Source organism: Drosophila busckii, chromosome X, assembly GCF_011750605.1.
Source record: "Drosophila busckii strain San Diego stock center, stock number 13000-0081.31 chromosome X, ASM1175060v1, whole genome shotgun sequence".
NCBI classification, from domain to species: domain Eukaryota; kingdom Metazoa; phylum Arthropoda; class Insecta; order Diptera; family Drosophilidae; genus Drosophila; species Drosophila busckii.
This window is the reverse complement of record NC_046608.1, coordinates 21,846,231-21,864,311: the sequence shown is the minus strand read 5'-3', so window position 1 is coordinate 21,864,311 and position 18,081 is coordinate 21,846,231. Positions and strand designations below refer to the sequence as shown.

Genomic DNA, 18,081 nt, shown 5'->3' with positions numbered 1-18,081 from the left:
TATAGCCGAGTTATTAGATTATTTATTTTAGCATCAACTAAGTTTTTGGCTAAGCCAAAACAAAAGCTGCGACCAAATTTAATCAGTTTCAAAAAAAATATATTGCTTGTAATAGTTTTGAGCAGCACAGAGTTAAAGTTCGAAGTGCGAATCATGGGCGTAGACAGCTTGTAAATTAGGGTGACTCAATTAAAATATTTATGCTAATTTTACAGCATTTTATTGCAAACAAAATAAGTGTAGAGTAAAGATTATATTATTACATATATATGTATAGCTACTTATATAAAAAAAATAAAAATTTTACTGCTTAAATTAAAAGCTATTTTATTTTTATTTATTTATTTATTTATGCACAGTGGACAAAAAATATTTAAAATCAAATTTAAAAGTTTCTGTTTGAATTCTAGTTATTAAATTTTTTAAAAAAAGTTTTAAAAATTTAACAAATTAGAGAGAATTTATTATATGCTTACTGCCCCTATCAGTGCACGCCCATGACTTGTGCTCAATTCTATGGCGCATATGTGTGTTTTGTATTTGTATTTGTGTTTCGCTTGAACCAATTAGTAAATTACTTGTGTAAAGTGCTCGATGTATGGCAATCCAAACAGAAATAAGAACTTTTGCCAACTTTACAAACTATTAAGGCTAATGATCATTAAAGCGCTGAGAGCGACTAAAGTAGGTCTACTCATGCAGAAGAATCGAAAATTAAGAACAAACAACAAATGCTCAAAAATCTGTGTGCGAAATCTTAAAACTTTTGCTGTTTCCGTTTTGTGGTTTTCATTTTAAAGCTAAGTTTGTATTAATTTCTATTTTTATGGCATTATTTATTCATTTCTTTCGCTTCTTGTCGTTACAATTTTTTAGTTTGTGTACATAACACGCGCTCAACTGTAATTAAAACTAAATTTTGTATTAATTCATTTTCAGGCTAATTGGCCTTGTTGCTATCAAATTCGCTGTAATTAAAGTTCAGACGAATTAGCCTAATTTCAATTATTTTTTGCCATTTTTAAGTCAAACCGAATTTATGAAGCGAATTGCTTTGCTTTAAAGACCTGCCTAGTTTGATTGCTTTGCAGCGTTTTGCGTTCGCTTCGGTCTTCGGTTTCAGTTACCAAGAAATTAATTAAAAAACTTAATCTGCTTTGGCAGCAGCAGCAGCAGCAACAGCATAGTTGGCTTTAAGGGCTGCTACTAAAAAATTCAATTAGTTGCGTCAACTTTGTGTGTTGGCCTATGAAACAAAAGTTTTTGTTAGCTTCTTTTGCAAATTATTTATGCATTGTTAACAAATTTGCTCTGTGCATAGCAGCGCTGAATTAAATAGTTAAGCTATCATAGCATAATAATTAATATTAAATAATAAAAATAAGTATGTATATAAAAAATAAAGTACAAAAATAATGCATCATATAGCAAAATAACTTTTTAAGCTATAAATAAAAATTATAATGAAACAATTTCCATGCTAGACAGGCAAGAAATTAAAAAATTATAAAAGCAAAATATTAATAAAAAATAAGTATAAAAAAAATAAAATATGAAATTAATACGTAACATAGCAAAATAAATTTTTAAGCTACAAATAAAAATTATATTGAAACAATTTCAATGCTAGACACACAAGAAGTTCAAAAATTATAAATAAAAATATTTTAATTTATTAATTATAAAATAAAATTATAAATAGAATAAAAAAAAATTAAATTAATTTTTAATTTAAAAAATAAAATCGTTGAGTTCAATTTTAAATTATTTAATTTAAATACTCTTAATAATTAAAGATAATTTGAAGGTACTTTTTAAAATTTTTTAAATTATTTAATTTAAATGTTTTTAATAATTTGAGCGTACATCTTACAAGTTTTTAAATTATTTAACTTAAACACTTTTGATAATTAAAGATAATTTAATTGTACATTTTACAATTTCTTAAATTTATTTAATTTAAATATTTTTGATAGTTAAAAATAATTTATTAATGCAATTAAATTTGCTGCATAACATTTTTGCTCAGTCTCTAGGCATAAAATTACATTTTATATAATATATAGCTACTTTGTAAAGTTGAAGCAGCGCCCTCTAGCGAGCAAGCTGTAAAATCTATTTTACTTTAAGCACTCCCAATGGTTAAGCCAAAAGGCATAAAAGTCATTTTATTATTGCCTGCCTGGCTGAGCTGAACATTTGTAGGTTGTAAAAGCGTTTCTGCATTTTTCAAATTAACTTTAGAGTTAATTAATTATGAATAATTAATGCAGAGCAGCTGCTGCCTGCTCTGCGTGCGCTGCGCTGCTTATGGCTGACTGCTGATGGCGCCGCAATTAGATTGCACGCCCTGCCCCCCTCCCCCACGCCCCAAGCACTTTACAACTGAGCCGAGCGCCAGAGTTGCCAATGCTAGCAGCTAATTGAAATAATTAAAATAATCAGTACGTAGAGCACGTGTGTTTGTGTGTGTGTGTGTATGAGTTATTATATTATTATTACACGCACACACACACACACAAAAGTCTGAGCAGCTGCCTTGACGCATATTTAATGTTTAATGTACTACTGTACTTTATTTTACAGCTATTTTCAAAAGTATCAATCATTGTTTTGATGGATTAGCTAGCATTAGTAAATAGATTAGAAGCTTAAGAACTCATGCTAAGCAGAAATTTATATTCTAGCAATGTTTGTTTGCAATTTATTTGGATTACACTTCACATTTTATAGCTCAACTCTTAACAATAAATGTGTTTGCTATTTTATTTATTACTATGATTTTAAATTCGTTTAAAGCAATTCAAATATTTTAGCTTAACTTTTGAATGGTTATTATTTAATGAGCATAAATATTAATTTAATATATTATTTTTGTTATATATAACACTTTTAATATAAAGCAGTTTATTGTATAAACTTTGCACTTTACTTATTTTACACACAAATATTTTTTTTTTATTTATATTTATTAATTTTTTTAAGCTTTTTTTTACAAATTTCTTAAGAATATTAAATTAAATTTAATATAGTCTCTAAGCTTTTTGAATTTAAAAAACAGTTTTCATTTTATTTATAAACTTTGCACTTACTTATTTTACACATAAGTATTTATTTTTTGAAAATTTTTACATTTTACATTATTTGTTAAATATTTTTTATGAAATTAAATTAAAAATATGTTTCTAAGCCTTTTTTAATTTTAAAAAAGTTTTCATTTAAAGCAGCTTATTGTAAATTTTATTTATAATTTTTGCACTTTATTTTTTTATAGTTTTATTTATGTTTATATTTTATTTATTATACATTTTCTTTTAATATTATTGAAGATTATATAAATTTTAATACAAATTATTTAATGTTTTTCATCATCGCAGCTTGCTAATTTTATAAAAATTTATTGTATAAATATTTTTTAAAGTCTCATTTTTATTGCTTCAATTTTAAACATTTTGTTGCTTTTTTTTCTAACTTTCGCTTTTCAAATTTACTGCTAACATTTATACTTTCAACTTTGGTGTAATCCATCTGACAAGTTCACCCGCAAAACTTTTCTCATACTTTGCCTTTGCCTTAATGGCGTTCATTCATTGCATTGAAATTTTAAGCGCTTTGGGCTACACTTAATCAATATGCAAAAGAGTTTTTGCTTTTCTTTTTGTTATTTGTTACTATCATTCAATACCGAAATTGATGGACTGCGATTTGTGGGGGGTGGCAAGAATTCAATTTCATGGCCGCCTGCCATTTGGATGACTTTGCTACTTACTTACAGTCGTGACCTGCTTATCTATGGCTGCCAATCCGTAAACTGTTTCAGCCATAAATCAAAATAGCATTAAATGAAATGCTAAGGCATAAAAAATTTGATAGCCGCTTTGTGGGCATTCTTAACAAGAGCTAACGATTTAATTGGCAATGTTTACATGTTTAAAATTTCATTTTTAGCTGACATTTGATAGCTCTGACACTAACACTAGCAAATGCGTTTACATAATTTATAATATTTATGCAAGCAGCGAAAAAATGACATAAAGCAAAATAAATAGATAAATTTTTGTATGTGAATTTTATGCAATAAGCATGTGCGTAGTTAGAAATTAGGCAACTGGGGTGGCATAATTTATTAACTAGCATAATTTATTAACTACGCCACTGGCTACAACTATTTGTTGTTCAAATATTAGCAAAGTTTAAATAAATAGACATTTTTTAATCAAATAAATTTAAATGAAATTATTTTATTTACAACAAATTTTACAAATATTACTGAAGGGGGTGCAGTCAAATTATTTTTTATGCACTTAAATTTAATATATAGTAGCTGCCCCCCTAACTACGCCACTGACTACAACTATTTGCTGTATTTACTAGCAAATATTAGCGAAATCTAGACAGCTCAGCAATTTTTTTAACTTGTGATTTGCTGAATTTCTATTAAAATTTAAATGCAATTATTTTATTTACAACAAGCATGGGTGTAGTCAAATATTTCTGCAGGGGATGCAGTCAGCCTATTTCTGGACTAATTTATTATACGCGCCCCCCTTACTACGCCCATGACTGCCACTATTTGCTGTATTTATTAGCAAATATTAGCGAAATCTAAATAAATACACAGCAAAGCTTTTTTTAATCGAATTTTTAAATTTAATTCAAATATTACTAAACTTTAACATACAGTAGCTGCAATAATTAATTAAACAGCCAACCATCCGATTTATTATATAAATTGTATGAAATTCGCTAATTTAAATTTCATTTATTTAGCAAATTAAGCTGCAACTGAATTCTTTGGTTAACAAACATTTGTCAATGTCTTTTCGCTGACTTCGTCATTTTGTCTTGCAAGCGCCGCCAATTAATAATATGTTAATTAACAGTCCAGGGCCAACTGTTTAGTATGTGCAGCAGCAACTGAACTGAACAGTTTTACTCTTTTGCTCATTAGCTCAATTGAAATCGTTGAAAAAAAAGGGAATTCTGCCATTCATTGCTAATTGATTGGCAACACGTGTCGTATGCGCAATGTCCGTTTTACTTATGCAAATGAGGCTATCCGCAGCAGTCGGCAGACCACAGTCGGCCCATGCCATAAGCTTAGTGGCCTGGCTAAAATACTTCAACACATTAGCGCCGAGAGCGTTTAATGGAATTTAATTAATCCAGCATTATGGTTTCTCGCTCTCTCTTTCTATCTCTTTCTCGCTCACAGCATGAATTTCATAATTTTTCAGCGTATGGCAGCCACTTAGGCAAATTAATTTGGCGGCTCAAAATGTGTTATGAATAGAAATATAGAAATTAGAAATATATATTTATACATTTATTTTTATGCTATTCAATTTTGTTTGAAAAATATATATGAAATCAAAATATAAACAAAAAATATAAGGATTTGTATTTAAGTCAATTTACTTTTTATTAAAATATTTTCATACAAATTTAATAAAAAAATTAACATTTTTATATTGCTTCATAGCCTAAAATATTACAGCCAATTTATTTTTTTATAAAAATATTTTCATATTTTCATTTTCAATTGAATACAAAATTAACATTTTTATATCGCTGCACTGCCATGAATTAATCTTAATTAAAATATTAAAGCTAATATATATTTTTTAAAATACTTTTATACAAATTGAATACAAAATTAACATTTTTAATTTGCTTTATTGCCTTGAATTAATCTTAATTAAAATACTTAAGCTAATTTATTTTTTATAAAAATATTTTTATACAAATTGAATACAAAATTAACATTTTTATATCGCAGCATTGCCCTAAATTGAATCTTAATTAAAATATTAAAGTCAATTTAAATTTTATTAAAATATTCATTTCAATACAAATTCAGCAGTAGATAATTTTTTTTATTTATTATAATTATTTAGCAAAAACTAAGCAAAATAAATATTTGGTATAACAATGTATTAAGTAAATTAAATAAATAATAATACAAGCTTAAGCACAAAATTATAGCTATAAGAATAATAATTTTAAAACAATTATTACTGTTATTAGCAGCCGCTTTTAATTATATTTCTTACTATTGCGCATTTTGCAAAAAATTGCAGCACAAATTGGAAATTCATGCGCCTAACAAATAACTAAACAAATATTTAGCTGTGTGTGTGTGTGTGAGTTTATTAAAAATATTTATTGCTTATTTTTTTTTCTTTTCAGAGCTGGGCAAGCGCATTGCTGGAATTGGCATCGAAATTGCAAAAATTGCAGCTACTAAAATGCAAATTGTGCTATTTTACATAGTGTAGTGGGCGTGGCTGAGTGGGCGTAAACACACAAAAAATATTAACTACGAAAAGCAGCAACAAAAAAAAAAAAACAAAAACAAAAGCGAAAGCGAAAGCTTAAACAACAAAAACAGAAAACAGTGAGCTGCGTTAATTTGTTGCCACTTGTGATACGTGTGTGTGTGTGTGTGTGTGTGCAATGAGTGGCTATAGTTTTTATCTGGCCATGGCTTTAATGCTGAGCATGATTATGCGCAGCGACGTCGCTGCCGCTGCCGCAGCTGCAGTCGACTGCAACGATTGGAGCAGCAGCAGCAGCAGCAGCAGTGATTGCAACAACAACAACAACAAGGATATCATTGGCAATGCAAGCAACAAATTCGGCAACAATGGCAGCAATTATTATGCAACAAATGCAATCGGTGGCTACATGGAGCATTTCAATAACACACTCGAACACGACCCGGACAATTGGCCACTGGAGCGTGTTGTCTCTATCATTGTGCCCATCTTTTTTGGCATTATCGGCTTTGCCGGACTGCTGGGCAATGCGCTCGTCATACTCGGTGAGTAGTTTTCACCTTTTCATTGCCCCCCCTTGACTGCCAAATAATGCGTCGTAATTGCGCCCAAGGCTTCAACAGCGTGCGCTGAGCTTTGGGGGCTCAGCATATGCTGCACTAATTGATTTTTTATGCGCCCCGCGTCCCACAACATTTTGTTGCACTCATAATTTGTTTGTTTGTTCCTTGGCTTGTTTTTGTGCTTTCAACTTTTATGTTTTTCATAGCCCCATAGACGCGGCTTTTATTGCTGTTTAAACTCTCATGGGCATTTTCAGCTCCAGAGTATCCATTATGATTTCATAGTCAGCGCTAAAATTTAATGCTTGCCATATTCGTTTACATGAAATATTGCATTAAGCGTTAATTATATCTTTTATTTATCAATTATTTATCATCAACTTATTTCTAAAACTAAATAGCAGCAAAGCTTTCATTACTTTTGAGCTAAAAGTAATTAGCAAATAGTTTTTATATTTTAGTTGAATTATTTTTTGCATTTAATTAATAGCCAATTGAATTTATTTAAAAAATTTATATATAATAAAAAATGGGTTTTATTTAATATTTTTAATTATTCAACCAATAGCCTATTGAAATTATTTCAAAATTGAAATTTATAATAATTAATGGATTTTTAAAAATTTTAATATAATTCATAATGGGCTTATTTTAAAATTTTTATAATTGTTCATGATAGTTATAATTATTACTAGGTGCTATTTAATATTTTTTATTATATTCGTGGCCTATTGAATTTATTTGAAAATTTAAATTTATAATAATTAGTGGATTCAATTTATAATAATTAATGCATTCATGGCCTATTGAATTTATTTAAAAATTTAAATATAATTCATATAAAATTTTTTATAATAATTAATGTGCTTCATTTAAAAATTTGATTATAATCATTAATAGGTTTTATTTAATATTCTCAATTATATTCATTATTTTTCATCACCATATCATTGAATTTAAAAATTTTAATATAATCATTAAATATTTTGAACTATATTCAGAATTTTTTATTAGCATATCACTTTTATAATTTCAACTATAATAATTCAATAGTTTTTATAATTTTGATCTCTTGCTGCTAAAATTTTAAAAGGGTGTCAATTCTCTTTTTGTGATTTTCTATGTGATAAATATATATAAATCTTTTATTTAGATTTTGAGCTTTTTTCAGCTATTTTTTAGTTATAAGTAATGTTCTTTTGATTTTTAATTTAGTAGCCACAAAAAAGAAAAAAATTTAAATTTATTTAATTTACAACAATATTTAAATTATGTTCTTATTACGTTTATGTTTATTTGAACTTTTAATTTAAAGTAATTTGCTTTAAAGTAATTTTATTTATATTAATATTTCCTGGCGCTAATTTTTGTACATTTTTTGAAATCTTATGCTGTTTCTAATCAGTTTAGTGGGTATTGGTATTTAACAAATTTATTTTTATCTACTTGCCAACTAAAAAAGTTTAAATAAATTGTTGTTTATTAACTGTTTAAAGCAAATGCATAAAATTTGTTGCGCATATTCAAATATGTTGCAGCTAAAGTTTCGCTTGCAACATATGCAAAGTGTGTGTGTGTGTGGCATGCAGCATGGCTAAAGAGCAATCCAATTCAGTCAGACGAACGGACAGACAGACAAACGGACGGACAGACGAACGTGTGTGCAGCGCTTGCGGCTTAAGTTACAAAAAAAAAAAGAAAAAAAATTGGATTACACTGGCGAACCGAAAAATGTGCAAATGTGAAGCAAATTTATACAAGAAAAAGCTACAGAAAATCCAACAAGCTCTAGGGGGGGAGGGGGCGTTGGGGCGTGGCCAGCTGGACACGCTCATGTGCACGCTTGAGCGGCCAATTACAAATTTATAACACGATTTTCCAACTGACAGCTACAAATTTGTTGAAATATCTTTGCGACATGATTTTCAACCTGCCCCTACCCCACACCGTACCCCTCCCCGCAGCTCGGCAAACAAATTGTTCTGTTGTGTGCGGTCGTTTGGGCAAATAAAAAGTGACAGCCTGGCCAATGTCCATGCAAATTTTTTTGGGGAGCTCAAACCAAAGCATAAATTATAAATAATGCCACATAATTGTTTGTTGCAGCCACAAATGGTTTTGTCTGTTTGTCTTTTTGTTGTTGCCCCATGTTTGCCTTTTCACGTTTGTGTTGTGTTGTGCTCGTGGCCAACACAATGCATGGAGCTGCAAATCGATGTTGACAGCTTGTGTTGAGAACTGTTTGGGCCTTGGGCTTTGGGGCTAGTTTCAGTTTTCAAATCAGCAGAGAATTGTCAAAGTCGCAACTCATTTATTTTAGTGCAAGTGCAAAAGACTGTAAATAAAAATACTAAATAAACTTTGAATTAAATTAAATTAAATTAAAATAAATAACTTTTAGTTTTCTTAATGCAGTATTCAGTGCAAAAGACTGTATACAAAAATACTAAATAAAATTTAAATTAAAATGAATTACTTTTAGTATTTTTAATGCAGTAGTCAGTGCGAAAGACTGTAAATAAAAATACTAAATAAACTTTGAATTAAATTAAATTAAAATAAATAACTTTTAGTATTTTTAATGCAGTAGTCAATAAACTTTAAATTAAATTAAATTAAAATAAATAACTTTTAGTATTTTTGCAGTGCACATGACTGTATAAAAAAATACTAAATAAACTTTAAATAAAATTAAATTAAAAAGAATTACTTTGAGTATTTTTAATGCATTATTCGGTGCAAAAGACTGTAGATAAAAATACTAAATAAACATTAAATTAAATAAAATTAAAATTAATTACTTTGAGTATTTTTAATGCAGTATTCAGTGCAAAAGACTGTATACAAAAATACTTGAATTAAATTAAATTAATATGAATTACTTTTAGTATTTTTTATGCAGTATTTTATTTTGCAGCTGAATGTATCTGTTGGTATTTTCAACGCTGCGGTTAGTACAAAAGTTAATATTTTGACAGTATATTTTTGAAGCTAAGAAGCAAAATTGAAATCATTGTACATAATTTAAATATTTGGCAAATTTATTAAATATATAAATTACAAAATGTTTCATATTTTAATAGTTTTGCTTTAATTTTATTTGATTATGAGTTATTATTTGAATGAAAAATTGTTAATATTTTAAAATCAACTGTTGCTTGTTGTTTTAATTGATTTGCTTATTTAAATATTTTTTGCTTGTGACTTAACTTCTTTCTTTTCACGTTTACTTAAATAAATATATTTTAATATATTTTTTATAATTTTTATATAATATTTTTTAAATAACCTGACTTGTTTTTTTTTTTTTTAATTAGTTTGCTTTCTGACATGTTTAACATATTTAAATATTTTTGTTGATATTTTAAATAAACACTTGCTGTCTAGCATGAATTTTAATTAAATTCATTAAAAAAATTAGTTTTCTTATAATTTTTTATTTAAATATTTTTTGCTTAGCTAAGTTTAGTTTTCATTCAAAAAGCAGCGCTGCTAACTTAATTTAGTGCTAACAAAAGAATTGTTAAGAATTTATTGCGTATACGTAATTTCATATGCCAAGTGCATCAAAAAGTCGCCTAAGCTCGCCTTTGGCCAATTAGTTTTGCAGTTTGCACATTTGTCTAAGTCCTCTAATCATGTGTGTGCTTTACAATTTCGACAGCTGTCGGACATAAATTAAAATCATATTAAGAAAACAAAACGTGCGTGCGGTTTGCAGCAGCAGCAGCTGCAGCAGCTGCATGCATTAGTTGAGTGAAAAATCAAGCACACCCACACACACACACACACACACACACACACACACAGTCGCGTGCATTTGACACTTTTGACAAATTATCTAGCAACGAGCCATAAATACACTTGTCAAAAGACCAGGCAAGACACCACCCCCCGCCACCCAGCAAGTAATGATTGGTGGCTAAGCAAACTGAATCTAATTTTCACCTTATAATGCATCAAACTAAAGCAAGCAAAATGCATTTACACATAATTTATCATAGAAGCACATGAAGTGCTTAAAGAAGAGAAGATTTGTATATATATATATATATATTTATTTTTAAGCCAAGCAGTTTGCTCTTTGTGGCTTTAGCAGTTGTCAAAATTTGATTATAATAAAGATAAAATTTAAAAATTATTTATTTATTATTTAAATTGTTAGTTCATATTTAGTTTATCAACAGTTTATAGTTATTAATAAAGCTTTAATATAAATATATATATTATCATAATAAATATTTAGCCTAAATGCTTAAAAGCTGCAAAAGCTTTTAATTTACTTAAAGCAGTTTTAACTAAACTAATTTCAATAAGAAGTTGATCAACTAAGAACATTTATGCAAGTTATTGCTGCTATTAAATTAGTGAATCAAAAATGAAAATTTATTTCATTAAGTGCATTATTTAAATGATTTTTAGCATAGCTTAAGCTATTGCTTAAATTTTAGTAACAAAATAATTGTACTAAATAAATAAGCAATTAATATTAAAGTTGCAATTTGCTGCTTTATATATATATGAATCGAAAATGAAGAAGCTGCCAAAAAATATTTATTTTATTTTTATTTTATTCTTTTAATTGTAACTTAGTTTTAATTTTTTATAACAATTATGTAGCCAGCGCCAATTGAGGCCTTCAGGCTGTTTTTTTTTGTATTTTATTATATTATTATAATATATATTATTCTTATATTATATTATATTATTATTATATAATATTATTATTATATTTCTTAAATTTAATTTTTTATTGAATTAATATAATTGTTGTTGCTGTTTCATTATTTAAATAATTTTTAGCATAGCTCAAGCTATTTGCTTAAATTGTTTATGTCTATGACTAAGCAATAGACAGCGGGACAAAGCGCTCAGACAACAATGCTATACACGCACGCATGAACAGGTGCAAGGACTTGCAGCCTTTGGGGTTGGGGTGCTGGGCTGGGGCTTGTGTCAAGGTTGACGCTTAAATTGCATGCAAAATGACTTGGCTGTTGAGATTTGCTTAGCTGCGGCAAGATAGAGCATGCAACGGAAGCTGTACTAAATATATGCCACACACACACACACACACATATGCACACATTTATGCTGCCAAATGCCAGGCTGCTGCTGCTCAAGTGTTTTGCTGCCACTTCAGACGTTGGGGCCAGTCTAAAAACAAGCATTAGGCTATAGTTTTATTTTTCTTTGTTGTTGCAGCTGCTGCTTGTAATTATTGTTTTGCCAAATTGAGTGCCGCATAGCGCAGCAACAAAAAAAGCATTGCCTAGTTTTTAGCGCAAGTTAAAGCACTGAATCACGCCAAAAACGTTTGCTTGGGGTGGCAGCATTTTAGCAACTCCCTTGAAAAATTGAGCATCTTCATCCAACTCAAAGAGCAGTGGGAGTTGCCAAATTGAGCGCAGCAACAAAAAAGCATTGCCTGCTTTTTAGGGCAAGCAAAGCACCGGCCACAAAAGTGTTTTAGGCCAAGCGCGTATTGAATTTAAGTTTTAAGCATAAACATAAACAATAATAAATGCTGCATTAATTTAATTTTTGCAACTAAAATTATTCGTACATGCTAAAAATGCTTGCGGCTACGGCTTGACTTACGTATAAATTTCCAAGTGTTTGCAGCTAAACACGCGAGCGCCAACTTGAATTTCATATTTCAAAAGCTGAGCGCCAGCTCAATGCAACAGACACTTGAAAGCTGCTGCTGCTGCTGCCGCTGGCAATGCCTGTCAATTGCAACTATATAGCTGCAAGCTGAAACACACACACACACACACAGAAACACACACATACATGCGTATATAGCGGCATTCATAGAAGTGTCTTTCGTTTGTGGCTTAATGCTGCGCAGCTGTGACTTGAAAGGCAAAAATGGCGGTTTGGGAGTGCGCGTGCACAAAAGTATGCTATGAAAAACATTTAAACAGCATATGGCAAGCTTGTTTGCTATTCAATGCGTGCGTATGTCTGTATGTGTGTGTGTGTGTGTGGCTTTGGGCAAATCCACAGTAGGCGACACACAGGCAAATTTATTTTACTGCCCGTTGATAGTGATAAAATTTATAACCAGCAATATGCGCAGCGCCTAAAAGCAAGCAACAAATAAACAAAGCAAACATATACACACGAAAAAAAAGTATAACACAATGCCCAAGTGGGCAGCTGTGCAACACACACACACACACACACACATGTGTGTAAACAATAGCCCAGGCAATTGTAAGTGGCGCTTTGCTTTTTCTTTTTCGTGCAGAACTCGTCATCATATTTTTTTTTATATGACATAGCACACACAGTCAAGCAAATATATTTATTTATAGCCTGCAGTTGAACTGAATGCAACTATCATTTTATCATGTAAAGCCATCAATAAGTTCACTTTGACGACATCAAAGCTGTTGCTGCCAACAATAGTCGCAACCGCAATACAAAGAAAAGAAGAAAAAAATGCGCTTCGCATTTATTTTGTTGTTCTACATTGTTCTTCACTTGCTGCGCGCTATTTGATTGATTGATTGGCATTTGGCTAGCCAATGTTCTTTGTCATTGATATGTCTTTTGTTGTTGTTGTTGCATGTTGCACAAAGCTTGACTCTGCTATCAGCATTAAGCTCAACACGTTTGCTGTATTTATCAAATCTTAATCGCAAGTCACGTACTAAATTTCAAGCACGATCTTGTGGATTAAATATATTTATCAAATAAGGCTTAAATATGTGTATCGAGCTTGGCTTGACTATTGATTGTTTAAAATATATGTTTAAAAATAAATCGAAAGAAAAAATTTTGCTGCACTTTTTCAAAACATTTTCAATAATTAATTTTGTTTAAATATAATAAAAACTGCTGCCTATTTTCAAAATATTTTCATTAATAAAAAATTCACACTAATTTTGTTTCATATAATAAAAGCTGCTGGACATTTTCAAAATATTTTCAATAATAAAAAATTATACATTAATTTATTTAAATATAATAAAAACTGCTGCCTATTTTCAAATATATAATTATATAATAATTAAATAATATATTAGTTTATTGAATACATATGTGAATTTAAAATATTTTCAATAATAAAAAATATGCATTAAAATTGTGCAAATTTAAAAAATGCTGCTGTTAAGTTTAAAATTTATTTGCATAAATAAAAAATTACGTTTCATTTTATTTATAAATAATAAAACTGCTCAGACTTTTCATTCATGAATAAAAAATAAAACAAATTTTGTTTAAAATAAAACACGCATGTTTTCTTTGTGCTTAAGTTAAATTACCAAATGCAATTTATAATATGAATTCCTTTTATAAATTTTTTTTAACATTTTTATAGAATTTTTAGAATAATAAATTCAATTTAAACTAATATAACTTTAAATTTATTAACGAACGTTCAAGCTAAATAAAATGTGTATTTCATAAAATAAGGAATGTTTTAGTATTTAGGCAAAAAAAATGTTTTCTAACCTATTTTAAATGTCAATAGAAATTTATTTATAATTTTTTATATGCAAATTGCAGCAGCAAAATCTTAGAAATGTTTAAATCTTAAACATTTTTAAAAAGGCAAAAGGCAAAAAATTCAATAAGAACAAATTTAAATTATTTTGATTAAAAATGTGACACTTTAATAAACAGTTAACCAGGCAAATAAATTGTTTTTAACAATTTGTATAAAAAACTGTTATTGACAGTTACTTTTTATCAATGGGTACCCACTGTAACCAGACAAAAGTTGATTTATGTGCACAGCTTAAGAGTTAACTAACAAGAAAGCAGAAGAAAAAAAACAACAAAACTTTTGCCACAAAGCATTTATTTTTTTGTAAATATTTTTTTGCATTTTCTGCGTATTTGGGTATTTATTTGTATAGGGTTTGAATACTTTTTCTCTTGTGTGTGCGTGGGCGTGCTATTGACCAGATAAACTGTGTGAGTGTGTGCGTGTGTTGCTTTTTTGCATATACAAATGTAAACAGTTGACAGCGGCTGTATTATTATTTTGCAAGCGGATATGCTACATGTGACAAAAGCAACTACAGGATGTCGCTCTGTCTGTGAAACGAACACAGCAGCAAGCAGAGCAAGAAAATAATGTATATGATATTTAAATTAATTGCGCAACATACAAGCCACGTAGTTATCTATAAAGATGTAGCTACGTCCATTGCCATTGTTGTTGCAACAAAAGCTGCTGCTCGGCTCCACCTTGTGGCAGCTTCTTGAGCTTAAAGGCGCGCTAATTATTTATACATTTATCTGGCACTGGCCTTAGCCTTAAGCTTAACGCTTTAATTGCCTCATAAAATGCAAAGCGCTCGAAAAAAAATTGTAATTGCAAATAATTTATAAGTCTGCTGGATTACAAAGGCTTTAAAGCTATTTAAAGTGATTTTTTTGTTCAATTAATTTCAACAGTTGTGTCTGCCCAACTCTCATTAAGTTACGGTTCATAATTAAATTAAATGCAAATTCAAGTCACTTTTTATGCTAACAGCATTTAAATTAAATTTTAAATTCAATTTTATTTTTTTTTTATTTTATTTTATAATTTTTAAATTTGCTATATTTTTTAACATTATTATTGCTGTATTTTTGCTTTTACTTATTTTTTTTTAAATATATGAAAATGAAGCTAAATTTTGTATATTTTGTCTAATAATTATATTAAATAAAAATTCCAAGTCATTATTTATTTTAACTGTAGTTAAGCATTTTTAAAATTAAATAATTTAATTTAAAATTTATTTCAACGCAGAGAAAATTTCAATTTTTGTCACTTTTCATCTAGTAATTAAATTTGGTACATTTTTTTTTATAATTTTTCTTGCTGTATTTTTGCTTTTGCGCTTAATAAATAAATTAAATAAAAATTCAAGTCTTTTCAGCATTATTTTTCTAACTGTACTTTGGCCTTTTTTTAATTAAATAATTTAATTTAAAATTTATTTTTAAGCAGTTTAACTTTTAATTTTTGAAAGTTTCTAGTAATTAAATTTTTTTAAATTCTCTAGATTTTTTAACATTAATTAATTGTTTAAGCTTATGAAAATGAAAATTTTATTATAAGACACATAAATTTCAACGCAAATAATAATTTAATTAATATAACAAGCATGCTAAATTTTGAGATTGCTCAATTAAGTTGATTTATTTAATGATTTGCTCTCATTTGTTTGATAATAGTTTTGAATTTTGCTAGATTTTTGCTTATACGTTATTGCATAATTAATATGCTAAATGTTCTAAGGCTTAAACTCTATAAAGAAATAGTTTAATATTTGCAAACTTAAATTGTTTTTACTTGGAAAAAATAAAAGTTTACAAGTGTTTTGATGCAATTACAAATTAATACGAAAAGCAGTGGAACTGTTAAGACGAAGTTGCTGCTTATTGATTGCAAAGGAAAAAGCACACACACACACACACATACATACACACATAGCCATGCCCATCAATAATGTGCCTAATGTATGGGCATTAAAGCGACATTAAAGTTCTATAAAACAAAATTTATATGGCAAGCTGTAAACAGTGCAGGCAGCTGTGTGTGTGTGTGTGTGTGTGTCCCATAAGGCCACATGCCTGATTATTTGTTTATTTGCTGCCTCTGCATTACACATACATATGCGTGTGTGTGTGTGTGTGTCTAGCATTAAATAACAACGAGCTTGATTTTGTTGCGTTGCCTTCAAGAACTTTTTGCTTTACTTTATTTTAACATATATATTTTTTATATACATTGTACATTTTTTTTTTTGGCTGCATGCTCCATAAATTATGCTACACTTTATTATTTTGTAAAGCAAGCAAACGTAAAAAGTTTTTGCTGCTGTTGCTTCTTATTTGCTTTTGCCTTAGCAGTTAATGGGTAACAACCATAGATACTTGCAAGCTGACCCTTTTCCTTTTATTTATACACAATATTTTAGTACTACCCACAAAAGAAAAAAAAAAAGCAAATGTCAGGCACTAATGTTGCGCTTGCTTTTATTTATTTTTTACTAATTGCTTTATTTATTCATATTTTGTTTATTTGCTTGCATTAAATTGCATTATAATTATGGCCTTAATTTAGTCTAAAAATAAAAACTCATTATTAAACAGCGGATATCACAAAAAATACAAAAAAAATGTGAAACGCTGCGCAGCTTCAAGTCTCAGTCGCAATTTGTTGTTGTTTTTTGTTTTGCTTTTACGCTGCCGCTGCTGTTTGCTTGTGGCTGCTTCGCCCGCTGAATATCCTGTGCTAAATATATTTGAAAGGAAATTGATTTGCGGCCAACAACAACAACAACAACAACAACAACAACAAAGTAAATGTCAACAAAAATAAATAGCACAAGTAAAAGTTTTAGCAGGCAAACAATAGCGCAAAAAGTATTTCTTGTTGTATTTACCCTTAAGCGGGTTGGCGCTAAATGAAAAATTGTTCGCGCTCAAAGTTTTTGTTTTAAGCAATATATAAACTAAATGCAGCGTTTTTGGTTCTTAAAAATTCTGCAGCAAGCGACAAATTTTATTCCATTTTTTCCAATTTTTTAAATAAAACAAGCATGAAAGTTTTACAAATTGTGGAAATCCGAAAAAAAAGTTGCTTGGCTTTTTGCAAAATTATTGTAAGCAGCAAAAAAAAGTTTTTAGTATTATTTAGTACTCTAATTTTAAATTTAAATATATAATTTTCTTGGCTTATTAAATATTTGCCATGTGAATTTTATTTAAATTTTTTTTAAACATTTTTATTAAACCTTAACTTATTATAAATTATATTTAAATTTTTTATAACATTTTTATAAAACAAAAACGACAGCTAGAAAATTGCTAGAAAATTTGCTGCAAAAATTTGACAATAATTTATATTAAGTTGCTTAACAGAAAATTGTGATGCGCATTTCGCAGCACCACAAATCACAATTACTAGTAAAGAGAAAGAGACAGAGCACTAAGTGAGTGAGTGCTAAGCTCATGCCGCACAGCTCTTAGTTAACTGTTGCTGCTGCTGCTGCTGCCTCTTGTAATGAGCAAAGAGTATAAAAATCCATTTCCTTTTACCACAGAGAAAAAGAAAAAACAAGTGCAGGCATTAAAATTAGACGCTAGCAATTTTTATATACACTTTGACTAGAGCAGCGCAGCGGCTGCGACGTTTGTATGGCCCGCTATATATAATGAAAATTAGAAGGTAAATAATTGCTAAGTTATTTATCCGATCGTTCTGAAATTTGCAACATTGACCA

General features: G+C 28.8%; 1 protein-coding gene and 1 long non-coding RNA gene across 2 annotated transcripts in view; both read left to right on the top strand.

The window, feature by feature from the left end:
• The window catches only part of LOC117134940, a 36,997-nt gene extending 30,717 nt beyond the window's left edge, over nucleotides 1–6,280 (top strand). The window contains exon 3 of the long non-coding RNA XR_004458925.1: nucleotides 6,190–6,280. This is a non-coding gene — a long non-coding RNA (uncharacterized LOC117134940). The remainder of the gene's footprint in view (nucleotides 1–6,189) is intronic.
• Nucleotides 6,281–6,588: 308 nt separating this feature from the next.
• LOC108605093 (allatostatin-A receptor) overlaps nucleotides 6,589–18,081 on the top strand; it is a gene marked incomplete at its 5' end in the record, with an annotated part of 33,317 nt that continues 21,824 nt past the window's right edge. The window contains one exon of the mRNA XM_033294317.1: nucleotides 6,589–6,823. Coding sequence (XP_033150208.1) covers nucleotides 6,589–6,823 — 235 coding nt within the window. The remainder of the gene's footprint in view (nucleotides 6,824–18,081) is intronic.